The following is a 22475-nucleotide window of genomic DNA, read 5'->3' on the forward strand; positions in this document are numbered from 1 at the left end:
TTACGTGAAGACGAGCTGAACTTAGAGCTAGCTTAGAGCTAGCTTGACCAAGAGCCGTGAGTAACCCTAGCAAAACGTTCTGAAAGGAAGAGGGGTAGCGTTTTAGATACTGTTTGCAAGAATGAGGCTGAAAAACCTAGTATCTTTAGGAGGCTTAGCACCCTATGAGCCAACCCTTAGGCCCAACAAATTAAGACCAATCCTTAAACATTAGGGCAGAAAAATAAAATTTGACCTTCCAAACTAACTTAAAAACATATAAGTATATATTATTATTATTATTATTATTATAAATACATATTATATATATATATATATATATATATATATATATATTATTAAAGTTATTTAATTGGATATCATATCATATTATTAATATTCATCGTATTTTATTGGATATAGATTAAATTAAAAGTGGATTTTGAATGTATTATTTAATTTGTTATTTTACATTTAGTATAACTGATATCTTTCATATACTTTTGATTATTAATGTTTAAAAAGGAACACATACTTTTGACAGAAAAAGTTGGCTTTTTCAATAAATATTATTTAGTTATCTAATTTTTATGAACACGTAATATTATTATTAATATCTTAGAGTTACCAAATTTAATTACCTTCTAGTTTAAAGTATATCATCTATGGTCTCCAATATGAACTTTTATTATTTTTTTCACTAAGATCGGTACTAATAAGATTTTTTTTTATAATGAATAAATAGTAATACTAATAAATCGTAATAAATTATAGTAATATATAATAATTATAATAGTAATAATATATTATAATAATAATATATAATACTTATTATTATAATAATTATTATTATTACAATACTAATAATTCTAATAAAAATAATAATAATATGTAATATGTAATATTTATAATAGTAATAATGATAATAATATGTTATAGTAATAACAATACATAACAATAATATTAATAGTATTAATAATAATAATAATAATAATATTTAGTTATCTGATTTTTATTAGCACGTAATATTATTAATATCTTATAGTTATCTAATTTAATTACCATCTAGTTTAAAGTACATCATTTATGATTTTTCAATATCAACTTTTGAATTATTACTCATAATCTTATTAATGTGATATGGTGATATATTTTATTTTATAGTTACATATCTATATTGTTATAACTTATTTTCTTTGGCATTTAGTATAAGTGTATCTTTTATATACTTTTTGATTATCAATATTTAAATAAGAACACATAATTTTGATGAAAAAAATAGGCTTTTAAATATATACTATCGAGTTATCTAATTTTAATAAACACATAATATAATTAATATCTGGTTTAAATTATATCATTTATAATCTGAAGCATCTTTACGCGTATAAGATATTTTAAATAATATATATATATATATATATATATATATATATATATATATATATATATATATATATATATATATATATATATATATATCATGTTATCTTATCTATAAATAAGATATAGGGTGAGAGAGAAAAGTAAGAAAAGATAGAAAGCATTGAGAGTGATCTGTGTAGTGAGTTGAAAAGGAAGAAAGAGCCATGGCAGAGCATAGTATGGATTATTGGAAAGAGTTGAGTGCTGATTGGTATGACTTGATTGGTCAGCCGTCGCACACCTTCCATGTTCCGGCAGCCTTGCAGAGCCAACCTGTCGCCGTTGCTATGGAAACTCCTTTAATGTTGCAGTCGCCGTCATTGCCATTATCCTCGTCATCGCTGTCATCGTTGTCATCGGCGTTGCCGTCATCAGCGTTGCCGTTTCCATCATCGGCGTTGCCGTTGCCGTCATCGTCGTTGCTGTCGTCGTTGACGTTTCAGTCGAACAAAAGAAAAAGGATAACTTGGACAGAAGCGGAGCATAAGCGGTTTCTAGAGGGACTTCATAAATATGGAAAAGGAGATTGGAAAAACATCTCAGCTTACATTCAAACGAAAACTGCAATTCAAGTTGCCAGTCATGCACAAAAATATTTTATCCGTCAAGCTCAAACACAACACCAAAAGAAGAGGAAAAGCATCCATGACATGGTTATGGAGAACGCATTTCATATGCAAAATTCATCTTCTTCTGGTGCAAGTTCACAGTTTTCCGATGTGCAACCACTACCCTTCAATCCTCACGTCAACGTGCCTCATCCACCAGAGCTACAACCCATGCGAGAAATGATGAACCAAAATCCTATGAATCCCAACAACATGATTCATCATCCTGCATACTTTAATCAAATGCAACCATGTTAAAAATTGGTCAAGAGGATAACTCCTTTTGTTGTTCATGTAATTTTTTCATTAATAATATATGGAAAACCATCTTATTATATGTAACTACCCACAACTCTTTCCATTAATTTTCTATCGAATGATTTCAATTTTTATTTTAACTTGTGTTAATTTAATATTTTATCATTAGTAAGTATTCCCAAATACTTGTTTATCGAAAAGAAATTGTGATTGTCAAAACTTTTCCTTTTTCTCTTTAACGAAAAGTTCTACACATTTCTCAATAGAATGGATGGAAGTAATATAAAAAATACTTAATGATGTTAACATACGATTAGTAATGACGTTGACATATTCATAATTCTTAGAAGAAATTTGACATATCAGCTTTTGTTGCAAATAAATTAAAAGAGAGGTTTTTTTTTTTTTTTTCTGTTTCCGGCCACTACCAGAAAAAAGAAATGTTCATTTCCTGCATTTTTTTTATAAATTTTTTCTTTTGCAAGAAATTGATGCGTATTTTTCTTGGAAATCTTTTTGGGAAGAAATTCATTTGACTTTTTATATGGAATATAATTAGCAGGAAATATATGCAGAAGATTTTGATAAAAACTCTTTTTTCATATCAAATACATGTAGATTTTCTTATAAAAAGTATTCGCAGAAGAAATGTTATAATTTACTTGCCAATTTACTTACGTGTATATCTTTTTCTTACGAATCAAATTTTGCAGCAAAATGTTTAGAATTACTTATTGGAGATTTTTCTTATAAATATAGTTTCGCAGATAATAACATTGTAATAATTAGAAAAAAAAAACTAGGTAGGTAATATGTTGTATTTAGTTTCTTCACTCGATCTCACGGTCTTCTTCACTCAATGTCGCCGGTATTTCATCACTCCCTTCTTCTCTTTCTGGTTCTCACTATCCTCTCATTTCTGGTTCTCATGTCGTTTTGATTCTCACTCTCAGTGTCATTTTGATTCTTACTTTCACTCTTTAGAGATTTTGAAATACTTATAAGGATTGAAATTTTGATTATCATGAATTACCTAAACAAACAACTACATTTGAGAGAGATTGAAGCAATGAGAGTTGTGCAATGTAAATATGCCTGTAAGAATCCATTCTTGAAACTTGAAATTGTATGCTTTCTTATTAAGTTATAAAATAGTATTCAAGTTGGTCGGCGGAGCGTAACGTCCATTTTTTATTCCTTTGGTTTCAATTGTAAGTTAAAAAATGTTATGGTTAAAAACTTAGGCCAAGCTGTTCAACCAAATTTTCTCACATTTATCTCATATTGGCACCTGATAATGATTTTTGTTATAGTTTAAAATTTGTATGTTTTATTTATTTTTCATTATAGTACGATTCAACCTTATTTGAATCATTGTCACAAAAAATAGTTTTTTAGTTAGAATGTAAAATATAAAATATATCAACATATTTAAAATTTAAAATCGGATAAAATTACATTAAAAAATATATAAAAAACTAAAATAACTGGACCTTGAATATTAATTATATACTTTTTAAAATTTATTACAAAAAAATTCTTGTGGAATTTCTTACAAAAATATTAGTAGAAAAAAAATATAATTACTTTAACGTCCCAATTAATAGGAAAAAAATTATTAAATAAAACATCACATAGTGTTATATAATTGAGCATAGACAGAGAATATATTAGAATAACTATTATAATCATCTAAAATATACAAGGTATACATAATAACATGGGCACAAAACAATCCAAAGAAAGACTACAAACATAAGATAAGAGTTTTAAAAAAGATGCTAAGAGAAAGAGGTTGATCTATAGCATCTACTCTAAACAGGAGCATTGATATCCACCTGATCAGGATCAACAAACATCTCCTCATCTGCTCACACCAATTTTTGGTGATCATTGAAGATGAAAAGACAAATAAGAAAATATAAGCACAATCAGAAAGGTAAGCCAATGAAAATAAAATGAGTAAATAATAACCAAGCCACTTTAAACACAATCAACATGTATTACCAAATATAGAAGACACACTAATTCAATTATCCAGATACATGTAATGAAATTAGATTCATTGAAAACTTGCACTTGTGGTGACATCTACTTCTCTACAGAGTCATTGTCAATGAATTTCACCCTACTGCACACAAGGTTATCCTGTCTTAGATTAGGACCTTTTGTTACTCTTACAACATGAATAATTCTACTCTATGTGAGTTTAATGATCATTAGAGTGTCAGTATGTAACCTTACTTCCATAAATCATTATATACACTATATTACCACCAAAGGAATTTCTCTATGAAATTCTCGCATCTTTAAAATGTTATCTTAGAATAACTCATGTAAAACACATTAAGTTAAGTCTCAAAATATCACATCATTCATGCATAGCTTCATACATCGTATTTTTTAAATTAACTCAGTCAATCACAAGTTAATATTAAAGACTTTAGAATTTTGTAGCATTCTCATTTGAGTTAGGAATTCTCGCTTGAGCGACAGGGACTCTCACTTAAGCTAGAAATTCTCACTTGAGCGATAATGACTCTCGTTTAAGCTAGAAATTCACGCTTCAACGACATGGGCTCTCACTTAAGTTAGAAATTTTCGTTTAAGCTAAAACTCGAATAAATAGCAAGTAAAATTCTGCTATTTTTGCTTGAGCTATATTTTTCTCGCTTGAGCGAGAAGGCTCTTGCTTAAGCTAGAATAACATATGTTCACATGCTCTCAGCATGCAAAGCCAAAATTCAAACAAAAAATACACAAACCGCTCCAATTCAATATACTCATCCATTCAACACATCAAGACACAATTAGTGACCAAGATAAGCAATTCATTTCAAAATTTTCAAAAAATCTAGCTTCCCTTATCTCAATATACCAATTTACACTTGCTAAGTACTTCAAAGATATATTTTACTCTTAGGAACCCCCTTCAACCTAAAAACAATAGAAAATAAACAAATGATTAGAATAGCAATCCAAAGACATGGATGTGCACAACTTAGAGAATTCAAAGTAGTGACAACACTCCATCGAAAAAATCGGAGAAAAAGAGAAAACAATTTGGTTTTCCCCCTTAGAACTAGGATAACTTAGTTTACGCTAACCAAGATTTTGATCGGTGGACAAGATAGATGATTCTTTTGTGTTTCCAAAAACAGTCTCTGATCAAGAAAAAGTTGAAGATTGAGTGAGAATCAGAGGAAAGAAGGTTGAGATGGTCAAGAGAAATGAGTTGGTTTAGGGTGAGGGTTGTGTGTGTTTATAAGGATTGAGTTTAATACTTACAAATTCAATTTGGTGAAAAACAAAATAATAGGGATTTTTTATTTTTTAGCAAAAAATTACTTACGAATTTTAAATGCACAAAAAAATTACTTACAAATATAAAATACGCAAGAAAATTATTTACGAAATTTAAATTTAAAAAAAGTACATGCTAATTTTTAAATTGATTTTTTTAAGAAAAATTATTGCGATTTTTTTAAAAAAATTTAATGTGAATATTTTTCATAAAAAAATTTGTATAAAATTTCCTATAAATATTTTAATTTTACAATAATTAATTATCCACAAAAATATTACTTACCGATCATTCGTAAGAAAAGTGAAAAAAAAAACACTTTTCCAAAAATTTACTTGTAAATATCAACAAAATATGGAAATTGCTTACAGTAAGCATCACTGAATTTCTGCGTAGAAACTTCATTTCATATTTTTCATCTATCAATTAGTTTTATAAGGTTTCTGACTACTTCTATTCAATTTTACTGATATATGTATTAATTTTTCTATCAACAATATTTCTTGTTGTAATAATTCATTTCATAGATTTCAGTGATTTAATACTTGTTTTAAAGAATAAGTTTTGACACATACAAGCATGTGGCAAATCTTATGTTTTTTTATATATCCAATTCACTAAATCCATCTAAGAAGTTTATTTGAAAAATCTTTATGCATTGTAAATAGGAAAGTGAAGGAGAGTATGTTTATTTTTGCTCGTTAGAATATTAAAAAATATATTGTAGAATATGCTTTGTTCCAAGAAATTAATCTCACTATTTATACAAATTCACGCACAATTATAATTTTATCAGAACTATTTTTCTACATATATATTTGAAATATTTTTATAATTAAATTTTGTAGAAAATATTTATACATTTTATAATTTTACAGAAAATAATTGTCTACGAAAGAATTACCTACCAATTCATATCCTTAAACAAAATGGCAGGAACTTGCAGATTTTCTTAACAAATTTACAAAAAAATTTCCATTTAATATGAAAATTTTTAGCAGTCACTTTATATATATATATATTATTAAAGTCTCATATTATTAATATTCATTGTATTTTATTGGATATAGATTAAATTAAGAGTGGATTTTGAATGTATTGTTTAATTTGTTATTTTACATTTAGTATAACTAATATCTTTCATACTTTTGATTATTAATGTTTAAAAAGGAACACATGCTTTTGACAGAAAAAGTTGGCTTTTCAATAAATATTATTTAGTTATCTAATTTTTATGAACACGTAATATTATTAATATCTTAGAGTTACCAAATTTAATTACCTTCTAGTTTAAAGTATATCATATATGGTCTCCAATATCAACTTTTATTGTTTTTCACTAAGATTGGTACTAATAAGAAATTTTTTTATAATGAATAAATAGTAATACTAATAAATTGTAATAAACTATTGTAATATATAATAATTATAATAATAATAATAATATATATATAACTCTTTTAATAATAACTATTATTACAATACTAATATTCTAATAATAATAATAATAATATGTGATATGTAATATTTATAATAGTAATAATAATAACAATACATTACAATAATATTAATAATAATAATAATAATATTTCGTTATCTGATTTATATGAGCACGTAATAATAGATATCTAATTTAATTACCATCTAGTTTAAAGTACATCATTTATGATTTTTCAATATCAACTTTTAAATTATTAAACATAATCTTATTAACGTGGTGATATATTTTATTTTATAGTTACATATCTATATTATTATAACTTATTTTATTTGGCATTTATAAGTGCATCTTTTATATACTTTTTGATTATCAATATTTAAATAAGAACACATAATTTTGATGAAAAAGATAGGCTTTTATTAAATATATACTATCGAATTATCTAATTTTAATAAACACATAATATAATTAATATCTGGTTTAAATTATATTATTTATAATCTGATGCATTTTACGCGTACGAGATGTTTTAAATAATATCTTTTATAAGTAAACTAGCGTAACACAGGCGCTGTGTGTATATTTTTTAAATATACGTAATATTTTATTAGCAGTGATAATATTATAATGTTATTAAATAAATATATATATATATATTAAAATTATATTTATTAAAAATAAAGTGAAATATATCAGAACAACAAAGGCATCTGATTTTATAAAAAGTTTATAAAGTAACGGTCAATTTTTAAAAATTTAATAAATTATTATATTTAAAGGGTAAAATCGGTATTTTGAAAAGTGGACACAAAAAGGGGAATCCCCTTTATATATTGTTATAGATAATAATAATCTTTTAAATATATATATATATATATATATATATATATATATATATATATATATATATATATATATATATATATATATATATATATATATATATATATATATATATATATATATATATATATTATATATATATATATATATATATATATATATATATATATATATATATATATATATATATATATATATATATATATATATCATGGTATCTTATCTATAAATAAGATAGAGGGTGAGAAAGAAAAGTAAGAAAAGATAGAAAGCATCGAGAGTGATTCGTGTAGTGAGTTGAAAAGATAGAAAGAGTCATGGCAGATCAGAGTATGGATCATTGGAAAGAGTTGAGTGCTGATTGGTATGACTTGATTGGTCAGCCGTCGCACACCTTCCATGTTCCGGCAGCCTTGCTGAGTCAACCTGTCGTCGTCGCTATGAAAACTCCTTTAATGTTGCCGTCGTTGCCGTTGCCCTTGCCGTCATCGGCGTTGCCGTCATCGGCGTTTCCGTTGCCGTCATCGGCGTTGCCGTTGCCGTCACCGTCGCTGTCGTCGTTGACGTTTCCGTCGAACAAAAGAAAAAGGATAACTTGGACAGAAGCGGAGCATAAGAGGTTTCTAGACGGACTTCATATATATGGAAAAGGAGATTGGAAAAACATCTCAGCTTACATTCAAACGAAAACTGCAATTCAAGTTGCCAGCCATGCACAAAAATATTTTATCCGTCAAACTCAAACACAACACCAGAAAAAAAGGAAAAGCATCCATGACATGGTTATGGAGAACGCATTTCATATGCAAAATTCATCTTCTTCTGGTGCAAGTTCACAGTTTTCCGATGTGCAACCACTACCCTTCAATCCTCACGTCAACGTGCCTCATCCACCAGAGCTACAACCCATGCGAGAAATGATGAACCAAAATCCTATGAATCCCAACAACATGATTCATCATCCTGCATACTTTAATCAAATGCAACCATGTTAAAAATTGGTCTGGAGGATAACTCTTTTTGTTGTTCATGTAATTTTTTCATTAATAATATATGGAAAACCATCTTATCATATGTAACTACCACAATTCTTTTCATTAATTTTCTATTGAATGATTTCAATTTTTATTTTAACTTGTGATAATTTAATATTTTATCATTACTGAGTATTTCCAAATACGTGTTTATCGAAAAGAAAGTGTGATTGTCAAAACTTTTCCTTTTTTCTCTTTAACAAAAAGTTCTACACATTTCTCAATAGAATGGACGGAGGTAATATAAAAAATATTTAATGATGTTAACATACGATTATTAATGACGTTGACATATTCATAATTATTAGAAGAAATTTGACATATCACAGCTTTTGTTGCAAATAAATTAAAAATTAAAAATTGGATAAAATTACATTAAAAAATAATATAAAATATTAAAATAACTAGACCTTGAATATTAATTATATATCTTTTTAAATTTCTTATAAAAAATTTTCTTGTGGAATTTCTTACAAAAATATTAGTAAAAAAAATATAATTATTGTCCCATTTAATAGGAAAAAATTATTAAATAAAACATCACATAGTTTTATATATTGAGCATAGACAGAGAATATACTAGAATAACTATTACATTCATCCAAAATATACAAGGTATACATAATAATTAAGGGCACAAAATAATTCAAAGAAAGACTATGAACATAAGATAAGAGTTTTTAAAAAGATGCTACGAGAAAGAGGTTGATCTATAGCATTTACTCTAAACAGGAGCATCGACATCCACCTGATCAAGATCAACAAGCATTTTCTCATCCACTCACACCAATTTTTGGTGATCATTTGAGGTAGAAATTCTCGCTTGAGCGACAAGGGCTCTCGCTTAAGCTAGAAATTCTCACTTGAACAACAATGACTCTCTTTTAAGCTAGAAATTCATGCTTGAGCGAGAGAGGCTCTCAGTTAAGTTAGAAATTTTCGCTTAAGCTAAAATTCGAACAGAGAGCAAAGTGAAATTCTCCTATTTTTGCTTGAGCTATATTTTTCTCGCTTGAGCGACAGAGGCTCTCACTTAAGTTAGAAATTCTCGCTTAAGCTAAAACTCGAATAAAGAGCAAAGTGAAATTCAGTTATTTTTGCTTGAGCTATATTTTTCTCGCTTGAGCGAGAAGGCTCTTGCTTAAGCTAGAATTACAAATGTTCACCTGCTCTCAGCATGCAAAGCCAAAATTCAAACAAAAAAATACACAAACCACTCCAATTCAATACACTCATCCATTCAACACATCAAGACACAATTATTGACCAAGATAAGCAATTCATTTCAAAATTTTCAAAGAACCTAGCTTCCCTTACCTCAATATATCGATCTACACTTGCTAAGAGTTTCTAAGACATATTTTGCTCTTAGGAACCCTCCCTTCAACCTAAAAACAACAGAAAATAAACAAATGACTAGAACAGCAATCCAAAGGCATGGATGTGTTCATCACATCTCAGAGAATTCATAGGAGTGACACTCCCATGCACATCGAAAAAATTGGAGAAAAAGAGAAAACAATTTGGTTTTCCACCTTAGAACTAGGATGAACTTAGTTTATCCTAACCAAGATTTTGATCGGTGGACAAGAGATGACTCCTTAGTGCTTATGATCAAGAAAAAGTTGAAGATTGAGTGAGAATCAGAGGAAAGAAGGTTGAGATGGTCAAGAGAAATGAGTTGGTTTTAGAGGATGAGGGTTGTGTGTGTTTAAAAGAATTGGGTTTAACACTTACAAATTCAATTTGGTGGAAAAAAATAGTAGGAAATTTTCTTTTTTTTTCAAGAAATTACTTACGAATTTTAAATACACAAGAAAATTACTTGTAAATTTAAAGTACACAAAAAAATTACTTGCGAAATTTAAATTTGCAAAAAAAAAATATATATTGATTTTTAAATTGATTTTTTTAAGAAAAATTATTGCGATTTTTTAAAAAGAAAATTTATTGTGAATATTTTTTATAAAAAAATTTATAAGAAATTTTCTATAAATTTTTAAATTTCACGGTAATTAATTACTCACAAAAATATTACCTACCGATCAAAATTCATAAGAAAAATGGCCAAAAAAAAATACACTTTTCCAAAAATTTACTTGTAAATCTCCACAATATGGAAAATTCTTATAGTAAGCATCGCTGAATTTCTGCGTAGAAACTTCATTTCATATTTTTCATCTATCAATTAGTTTTATAAGGTTTCTGAATACTTCTATTCAATTTTACTGATATATGTATTAATTTTTCTATCAACAATATTTCTTGTAGTAATAATTCATTTCATAGATTTCAATGATTTAATACTTGTTTTAAAGAATAAGTTTTGACACATACAAGCATGGGGGCAAATCTTATGTTTTTTATATATCCAATTCACTAAATCCATCTAAGAAGTTTATTTGGAAAATCTTTATGCATTGTAAATAGGAAAGTGAAGGGGAGTATGTTTATTTTTGCTTGTTAGAATTAAAAAATATATTTTAGGATATGTTTTGTTCCAAGAAATTAATCTCATTATTTATTCAAATTCACGCACAATTATACTTTTATCAGAACTTTTTTTCTACATATATATTTGAAATTTATGAAATTTGAAAATATCAAAAACTAACCAAACATATTTTTATATTATTATTATCGATGGTCGAAAATTCGACTAAAAAATAAATACATGGCCACATTTTACAATTAACTCAAATTTTTTACATCGGAAGTCATCGCATCATTTTTATATTGTTTATGATTAACACGGCAAGACTGCATGAGTATATGAATAAGTTTAAATCGAACCTATTTCAAGATAATATGAAAATATAAAAAATCTATTTTATTTTAAAAGAAATTGAGAATAAAATATTTTTACATGATAAAAATGTAAATATTAAATAAAAATATTTAAGAAAGTAAAAAATAATAAAATATGTGCATTAAAAAAGTTTGATTCAATGAAATTAAAAATTGCATTTCTTAAAATATAATTGATTGTTTGAATGAAATTATACAAATGAAAAATAAATGAAACCTTAAAAGAGAATGAAAATTTTCAAAGAGAAAAAAAAAAATTCTTTAAATGAAATGAAGCTAAGACGAAAGAGAATAGAGAAAATTATTTACATTAGCTTATGTCATTACATACATTGAGAGTAGGACATTCTAAAGCGGGCAAAAAAAAATTAACAAATAAAATAATAAAAAATGAGTGTATACGTTAAATGTGTATCTTATAAATTGTTTGGTTCAATGAAACTACGGTTTATCTTTCTTGAAATATCACATTTGAACTAACTTCATAAAAAACAAAATGTATAATCAAGATTGATATTAGAACAAAAATACTTTAAGAATTTAAGTGAGCTTTGTACACATTAAATAAGTAGAACAATGAGAATATAAAATTGTAACAAAATAAAGAAAGAGGATTTCCCAACTAAAACAAAAACTAGCAAAAGAGATCAATAAAGATAAATTTTCAAGTTACGAGATAAATTATAAGTGTTTTAATAATTTAAAATGGGAGCAAATATGAGGCAAAGTTAATATATATATATATATATATATATATATTTATACATATATATATATATATATTTTATTTATTTATTTATTTATTTATTTTTTTTTACCCAAGATCAATTTAAAAATTAATCATTTTTCATAGAAATTATAATGAGTTCAAATAGTATTCAGTACTCATTTGCTTGTTATCCCTAATTGTGACATGAGCAATGTGAAAAATAACCTTTCATATGAGGTAGGGGCATATTTTTACTAAAATTTCTTGAGGAGCCAAATAATATAATTAGAATTTATATATTTAACATTAATGTCTTTGTAAAAGAAATTATACTATCTAAATGATTATCCATCATTTTTTCATATTTTTGTATTTATCAAATAATTCAATCATAACTAAATTTTTCAGCTATTTTTTACAATATAAATAACAATATTATCGCAAAATATTCATTTTTCATTTTACTATTGTGCACATATCAATTTAAAGGTCATCACAAACATTTCATTTCATTGTTATATCATGAATAATCATACTGTCATGTTTTGATCTTCACTCCTCTTTTATCAATTTTAAAAAATAAATTTATTCTTTTGTTTTTCATCAATATACATATTTAAAAAATAAGTTTAAGACTAAAAAATAATTTATCATAATATAATAAAAAATTGAGAGACATAATTACTAAAACAAAATTATGATAATCAACTAACAATTAAAAAGTCTATAAAAAATATCATAATACATTACTTGCTCTTCTATATTCATAAAAAAATAATATATAAAAGAGTCCTAAGATAAAAAATAGTGCTAAATATTAAACAAATATTTCACAACTAAGTGAGACAAGAGAAAATTATCTTAAAAAATGAGAACAGAGATAATGAGTTTTTGTTTAATTTTGTTTTCTTTGGTAATAAAAGAAATCAGGTAAGGATGAGAAATGAATACAACATGTGAAAAACTAAAAAGACAATGGAAATAAAAAATAAAAATTATATTAATAATTTTTTTATTATATTTAATTTTATATTTTACTATTTATTAATATTAAATGCTGTACTTTGAAAAAAAATAAAAATACCAAATAAATTTTCATTAATTTTTCAATGTACTACTACCTAATTAAAAAGAAACATATAATTTAAAAATTTTAAAAATATACATAGTTTAAAAAAATTAAACACAAATAATTTAAAAAAATTGAAAAAGTTAAAAAAAAATAAAAGAAAAATTAAAAATTAAAAAAATTGAAAAAGTTTGAGGAGGTCATGGCCCCCACATGCTCCTTCAATGCTCTGCCGCTGACATTAGGCCTAAGATACTTGACGAAAAATGTCATTTATGCATCCTCTACTTAATCTTCTTAGTTAGAGTTGTCATATATGGATGTATGAATTCGAGTTTCCCTCTTGTCTGACATTGGCAAAGCTTATATTTGGTGTAGGGGTCTCAGAGTGGGTAACTTGGTTCATATGGGTTGGTCGACCAAGGATTGAGCTAAAAAAGGATTAGTTCAGTCTGACTCACTTTATGATAAACTAAAAATTTTATAATCTGGCATGACTCACCACAAACTAGTAAGTTGACTAAGAATGTTTTGTTCTTTCAATTTATTTTTCAACTCAAACCTATAGTGTTTTACTAAGATTTACATCAAATTCATATAAGGTAAGTGTCTAAATGATATGCAATTATAAATAAATTAGACACTTATGAGATACATAAATATTACACGAAATAAGTGAACATAATGTTATATTTTAAAGATAGATCCTCTCTGCAAAACACCATAGTTGGTGTGTTAAATTAGCTGCAAAAATAATAAAAATACATAGCATGAATACAAAGTGATAAAGTTTGATGGTTTTGAAACCAAATTTGAATGAAAATAAAGATAAGTGATGCCGATTAAGATGTTGGAATTGAACTTGGCTCCTTTAACCAATTGGCCTTGATTCTCTATGAATGTTTTTACTTTTGTGTTTTTTGAATTACTCTTTGATTAATTTTAAGCCAATTCATGAAGTTTTAGACTATAAGGGTATCAGATAGAGTGTGATCCTTCACATAGATGGAGTGACCATTAAATTAATAAATAAGAATCTCTTTAAATTCATTAGAGTCGTAGATCCATTATTGACATAGCAAACATTAAGAAATTTGATTGGATTTAAACTCTAAGCCAGTTCCCATTGCATATAGGCTGATGAAGTATGATGGTCATATATATATATATATATATATATATATATATATATATATATATATATATTATTTCATTTTTAGAATACATATTAAGAAATATGAAAACATAAAGAAAAATAAACGAAAAACGTTTAAAATTTAGGAAACATAAACTTTAAATAAAATTAAAAACAGTTAAAACAAAATAAATATTTTTTTAAATTTAAAGTTTAATTATTTTTTAATTTAATTTATTTCTTAACTTTATTTATTTTTTAAAGCATATATATATATATATATATATATATTTATATTTATTCTTTTTTATCTTTTTAATTTTAATTTTTTTTTCTTTTGTTTATTATTCCTTTGTTTTATTTATTATTGATATTTTAATGTATAAAATATAAAATAAAACATTAATACATATATATTTATTTTTATTTTTATATAATGTATTAAGAAATAAATAAATAAAATTTAAAAACAGTTAAACTTTAAATTAAAAAAATATAAATGAAAAAATATATATATATATTATATTTTTTAAATTTTATTTAAAGTTTAAACTTTTTAAATGTTAATTTTTTTCTGTTTATTATTTTTTATTTTATTTCATTTTAACTTTTTTATTTACTTTTGTTTTCATATAACGTAATAAAAAAATTAAAAAATGAAATATATATATATATATATATATATATATATATATATATATATATTAACATCAAGTCCACAGTTTTAATTGGATGTTGATATCTAAAAATATCCTTTACGGAAGTCGATATCCAAAACTAATTTTAAAAATGTGATTTACATAATTTTACTCAAATGATCAAAAAATATTTTATACATTTGAAAAAATTTTGGAAGTCCAGAAAAAAACTCCCCATAAAAGATTCTACCTGACTCATGAAAGACGATTACTTTCTGCACCATATCTGCACCCATTGTTTCCGGAATATATTTTTCAGAACACAGTAAATAATTTTGGAATTTTTCTTTTTTGGAAAGTAAACATTCACTCCTTCTGTAGAAAACAATTTCTGCAAACATTTTGATCGGATTGAGAGAAGAAATTTTAGGGATGAAGGAATTAATTGCACTCATGAAATGGGTGAGAAATAGGAGCAAGTGCAGTGCAAACAAGAATATGTCAATAACATATAAATTTCTTCTATATACATTGTTTTAAAAATACAAACACATCACTGACAATGTTTAAAAACAGATCACATATCAAACAAGCAAAACTATCTTCAAACAAAATAAGAATAACAAACATAATAAATACAAAAGCATACCTAACAAACCTATTAAAAACACTACTTATTCATCTTTTTAAACCAATTCATCAACCATATGTAAAATGAAAATTTAGTCTAAAAAATTTATTCACCTTCAAGACAGTTCTAAAGACCTCAACCAACACTTTCCTCTGCTCCGCACTGAGTTTTAATGACGAGAAATCCACATGCGAACAAGGTACGAGAAACATTTAACTCCAAATTTTAAACAGTTACAATATTCTACACTATATATTTTCCAAAATGAAAGTAAATTCTAATCCAAAATTACAATCAAACTAAATTTTATTCTTTAAATTATCTATTATTAATACTTAGACATCCTCTTAACAAACACTTTATTTTATGCTGTCTTTTTTTCTTCAAAACGACGTACAAATGCATGTCATCACAAATGTTACATTTGAGTTTCATGTGATTCCATGTTTGCCAGGTGATCATCATGTGAAGGTGTATGAGAGGCGAAGCCGAAGGGAGTGAAATAGTTGAAGAAGCAGAAGAATGCAACAAGTAGAAGAATAGCGTTGATGATGTAATATCTCAGAAACTCAGATAGAAACAACCACAAGAGAGTTTCACATCCAACTACTCCTGACACATGAAATGTTATGATGGTAGCGGAAAAGCTTGAGTCAGCTATGGAAGCTAGGGCATGGCAAAATATGGCAACCACGAAAATCAACGTGGTAGGGCTTAGTTGTTGGAAGGGATTAGAATCACTTGAAATTCCATACTTAATTTCAATCGAAGCTAGCTCCAACGCCATTAGAACAGCATAGGCTTTGTGCTTTCTCATAACAGTGTAGTGTGGAAGAAAATGAAGAAGTTCTGTGAATTAAGGCACTGTTTGTGTCAGTAGTTATTATATAGAGGAGGCTTCACAGCGTGTACAGTTAAAATGTCACGGCCAAACATGTCGTCGATAACGAAGATGTAACCAATATTGTTCTATATATATATATTGAATGAAATAAAAGAAGGCAGAAAAAGTTGTATTGCTAATTTCATCATTTTTTTTTTCTGATGAGAATTTGTAAAGGTTAAAAGTACATTTTATATATATTAACAGGAACAATAGAGGTATACACATGTAATTTTATTTTATTTTTAGATTGGATTAATAGTAAATTACGCACAATGTATATGCATGTAAATATAAAAGAATAAAATTTGCAAGTGCTGATTATGAGTATAAAATTTGCAAAAGTAAATAAGTGTATCTAAATAATATTAATCTATTTTAAATGTAATAAAATATATTTGTAGTTATGGTTACCAAAATGCCTTTTATGCAATATAAAGTTAGATTTCTAAAAGGTTCACAGTATTAAACTTTTTCATTTACTGTTTATTGAATTGAGGAAATGACTTATAGTTGAGGGTATTTAAGGACACGAACCTATTAAACAGAAGTTTGTTAAATTGAATTCTATAAATAAATAAAAGAGGAAGAAAGGTAATTTATAACACAAAAATTATATTACAAGCATTCTAAATTGATTATTATAAAAAAAAAGAACAAAAAGTGTGCTTAATTCACTAACACAGATAAATATAGTTAAGTAATTTACTTTTAATAATACTTTGTAAAATTTCAGTTATATTTCATAAATGCCAGAGTTATTTTGTTTATGTTTATAACATTACAATAAGTTGAGACAAAATTTTCAACAATAAACATGAGTTATCAATATATATCGTTAGCATTTTCCCAATATACATGTCCTATAGTATTAGACTTTGCAATAAGTTAATAGTTTGCATTTTATTTTAAAAAAGATAAAAGATGTCTTTTAATAGTTCAACTGAAAATAAATAGTTTGCATATGTTTCTTATATAAAAAAACCAGAGCTAATATTTTGTTTTAATGTACTTAAATGCAAGGTTTAGTAAATTGTGATTTTTTTTTTTGGATTTTTGAAAAAGTAGCAACATCTATATAGGTGTAGTAAATGAAAAATGATTATATATTTCCCACCCACACCCACTTTTTGTTTTTGTTTTTAAATAATTGATAATCTTTTTGATAACAAAATATAAATAAATTTTTTAAGTAAAATATAAAAAATAATAATTATATAATATATTAAAGTTGCCGAAATACAATATTCCTTACATTCAACATCAAACAAAACGTGATATCCAAAGATTCAGTATAGGAATATAAAATTAAAAGGAAAAATGGTATTTTTCTTGTGCGAATTGGTATTGCACGAGGTATCTCCATGAAAATCATCTCCCCATGCATGATTTGCGTCAAAAACTCTTGTTGTTATTCATGTAAATTATCAATATTTGCAAGTTGAGTCCCAAAGTAAAAAAATCAATAGGTACATGGAATTAAATTGGCCTCAATCATCTGAATCCATGAGAATCCTCAAAAAAAACAGTTACAGCAACAAAACTTGTTGATAGAAAAATATACATATATAGCAGCAGAGATTACATGGGCTTGAAGCTGAAGACATCGCACTCCTCCTGATGGTCCGATGTGGGACTTTAGAACTCTTAGTTCTACCGTAGTTCACCGGTAATGGCAACACCACCACCACCAGCTGCCGCCCTAGATAACAGCGAGAAAGTGACAGATCCTACGACGTCACCCCGGCAACTTCCAGGGCCTCAAAACCAATGCCTATACGACAATAACATCATGCGTTGCCCAGCTCCTAAAAGTCAACTTTAATACTAACTCAACCTTATAAAATTGTTTGTGAAGTGAGGTTTTTGTTAAAAATAGACTTTAAGCCTAACTTAACACTATAAAACCAATTTATAAGGTGAGGTTTGCACCTTACTTATATACTATGAAATTGTTTTATCTCTAGTCGATGTGAGACTTCCAACACACCCTCTCATGCCGAGGTATATACATCAGTTGGAGGTCCGTTAATGGCCCGATATCGGGTAGAACAGGATGTCCAAGAAAGTTTGCTAGGATAGACTTTAACCTGACTTTGATATCATGTTAGAAGTGGGCTTTAAGCCTAACTCAACCTCACAAAACTGGCTTGTAAGATGAGATTTGCATCTCTAAATATAAAGACTCTAATGACTCTAATATGTTAAAGGGTGAAATTTAAGTCTAACTCAACCTCGCAAGTCAGCTTTGTGGGGTTGAGTTAAGCTTAAAGCTCACTTCTAACATAGTATCAGAGCTAGGTTAAAGCCTATCTTAGCGAACTTGCTTGAACATTTTGTTCCACTCGATATCGAGCCGCTGACGGACCATCCACTAATTTTCTGTCTCATGCACGAGATGAATATACCTCGGCGTGAGGGGTTGTGTTGGAAGTCCCACATCAACTAGAGATAAAGGTCAATTCAAAATATATAAATGGGTGCAATCTTTACCTTACAAATTGGTTTTGTAGGGTTGATTGAGACTTAAAGCCCACTTCTAACAGTTTTCATATACCATGCTAAAAAATGAATTTAAAATCAACTCAACTTCACATAGTCGATTTGTAAAATAAGATTTGCACCTACTTATATACTCTAAAATGACACTATCATTGGTTGGCGAGGTACTTCTAACATGTAATACAGAGACAGCACTGGAATATGTTCTAAGACATTAACATCAAAGGAATCGTACAATCTCTCAGACTCGTAATATATATATTTCACTTGATGTCAACTCCAAAGTCATGAGAAACTAAAACGATGAGAAAGAGAATTACTCACCAAGAAGAGGTGATTTTGGATGTGGAAGAGTAGGGGTTTTCAATTGTACATATATCTTTATATTTATATAAAGAGAGGATAGTAGTGTTGTGCTAAAAGCCATTTAATTGGCGAAAACATTGAAGCTTCAGTGTATAGTAGTGTTGTGCTAAAAGCCATGTAATTGACGAAATTATCGAAGCTTGTTGTGTTGTGTACGGTGTTCTGCCAAAACCATGTTGGCGAAAATAACAACGAAGCTTTAGGGTATAATACTGCACCAAAACAACGTAGCTGACGAAAATAACGAAGCATTATTTGAGAGCCGTGTATAATTTCACATCCAAAAGGTTTTTTTATATAAAGATGATTATGTACAATATTTTTTCAATCTACTAATACATTGCTTTAGGTTATAAGGTTATTAAATAATGTAATAATCGACTAATAGTGTGTGTTTGTGTGATTATTTCTCTGTATAATTTGTCGTTGGGCAATATTAGATATGTCCAAGATGAGAAGTGTGTTAACCATTATCACAGTTATAACTTGTAGTGTTAGTTTGGCTTGTGGGACGAAAGAAATGGCAAATATTACAGATTCGGTCATCAAGAACGTGAAAGTATGATGAACTTTATTCGCATAACCTCGCTGAAAAAATAAAATATTCCAAATAACTATCAAATAAGAAAATCTTTGACGAATGTGTTAGTTTAATTTACTTTTAATCTTCCATGTATTTTTAACGTCGATTGAACGAACACTATTATAATTTATTTTTAATATGTATTAAAATTAATATATATTAATAAATCGATACAAAATTAATCGTAATATATATTTATTTAAATTACTGTCAATTTATCTTCTATATATAGTCTAATTTATTTTTAATATTCCTTTAAATTGGTATGAATTTACTTGACACTAATATAATTTATTTGTAATATTTATTAAATTTAATATTAACTTAGCTGAAGTTAATTGTCCATTTTTAATATTTATATTTATTTAGATAATATCAATTTTACTTATTTTTAGTATTTATTTAAATGAATATGTTGATCTAATTGATACTAATATAATTTTTTAATATTTATTTAAATTTGTATAGGCTGTACTCTGCATGTGTGTTTATTGGAGCAACTATAGAACACCCATGTTTCATGCATCGATGATATACATTATTACACTGGTATGTAAAAAAAATATTAACAAATGTCAAGCATTAATTAGTGTGAGATAAAAGCTTGAAAAACTGTATTCTACATTTTTCATGATAAATCATACAAGTTGAACCACATTTGATCCATGAAGAAACAATTTTTTTTATAGTAAATATATGATAAAAGTGTTTCTGTTCTCATTAATTAACCTTTACCCTAAACAGATACAATGCTTTTATATGTACACCAAAGATAAGAGAAAAACAGATTCTGATGACAGTAAAACAACCGTAGTAACGGTCACACAATTTTGACTTAACTACAACAACTATTACCTTTTCTTGAAACCAGTTTTCAAAACCATAATTTTAATTAGGACTGTGGCATGATTAATTTCAGTTTTACAGTTAACTGTATTGTTTTATATTAAAATAAATCGAACCGGTTATATTAAAAATTCAACTGTATTATTGTTCAGTTTAGTTTTTAAAAACCACATTTAAATGAGTTAATTATTCTATAATTGAACTCTGCATTTTAGTTTCTCCTTGGTGCTTCATACATAGCTGGTAACGTACACAACACCGTATTCCATCATCTCGTACACACTGCACACAATTTGTTGCTCTTTAATTTTTGTTTTCATTTCATATACAATAATAAGAAAAGGTATGTAATATATGTTAGGTTAATTATAATGATAGATTTCAACGACATTGTTATGGTTATATTATAAGCCACGTTTTTATTGATATTAATTATTTCATTTTATAAAAAATAGTATGTAATATTTATTTTATTTTATAAAAAATAGTGTTATATGTAATTTATATTAATTAATGTAATTATTTACATTAAAGAAAATTTAATACTTCCAACACTTATTTTTTTGAATAATTTTTCTGATATCGAATACAAAATAAAATCTATCTCTTTTAATTATAGATCCTTCTTTTTCTCTTGAAATCAAATGTGTTCTCTTATATATCGCATAATTCCTATTATTTATGGAAGAGGACATAACAGTGGAAGACTTAATTTTATAAATAATATCTTAAGTTTTATTTTATTATCGTTTTTACGTAACAAAATCATGTCATATTATATTTAATTTTAGATTGTTTTCTCAATTTCCGTATTTTTTCTTCAAATATATTTTAATAGTTTTAATATATAGTGTTTTAATTAAATTTGTATTTTATTTAAATTTAAAAATATGGTGAACACACAAAATACTATTAAAAAACTCACATGTCTTATCAATTTTATTTTGGAAATTTTTTCGTAGGAAATACCTACTAATTTTGTTGTGAAAAAAATTGCAAGAAATTGCTACAAATTTTTTTGTAAAATATTTTGTATAAAACATTTTTCGCAAAATATTTTGTATAAAACATTTTTCGCAACAAATTTTGTAGAAAATACCTACGTATTTTATAATTTTGTAGGAAATAATTACCCACGAAAAAAATTACTCAATTAAGATTTTTAGAAAAAAATGACAGAAAAAAACTTTTTCTTGTAAATTTTTTTAACAAATTTGCAGGAAAAGTCCCATGTAATATGAAAATTTCTAGGAGTGAAATATCTTTATTTACATAAAAATGTTAATTTCAAACTATTATACATGAATAAATATTACAAAAAATAGTTTAACTTAATTCAATATTAATATTTTTTTAAGTTTATTAGCAAAAAATTAAAAAAAAATTGAAGAAAAAATTCAACAATTTAAATTG

At 26.2% G+C, this 22475-nt stretch overlaps 2 protein-coding genes across 2 annotated transcripts; both read left to right on the forward strand.

The window, feature by feature from the left end:
- The first annotated feature begins 1568 nt into the window (after positions 1-1568).
- On the forward strand, positions 1569-2270 carry LOC114188497 (transcription factor MYBS3-like). Its single transcript, XM_028077068.1, has one exon. The coding sequence runs from the start codon at positions 1569-1571 to the stop codon at positions 2268-2270; it is 702 nt and encodes a 233-aa protein (XP_027932869.1).
- A 5905-nt stretch (positions 2271-8175) lies between these two features.
- Positions 8176-8853, forward strand: LOC114188498 (myb-like protein G). Its single transcript, XM_028077070.1, has one exon. The coding sequence runs from the start codon at positions 8176-8178 to the stop codon at positions 8851-8853; it is 678 nt and encodes a 225-aa protein (XP_027932871.1).
- Positions 8854-22475: the final 13622 nt, after the last annotated feature.

This window comes from Vigna unguiculata, chromosome 6 (genome assembly GCF_004118075.2).
Source record: "Vigna unguiculata cultivar IT97K-499-35 chromosome 6, ASM411807v1, whole genome shotgun sequence".
NCBI classification, from domain to species: domain Eukaryota; kingdom Viridiplantae; phylum Streptophyta; class Magnoliopsida; order Fabales; family Fabaceae; genus Vigna; species Vigna unguiculata.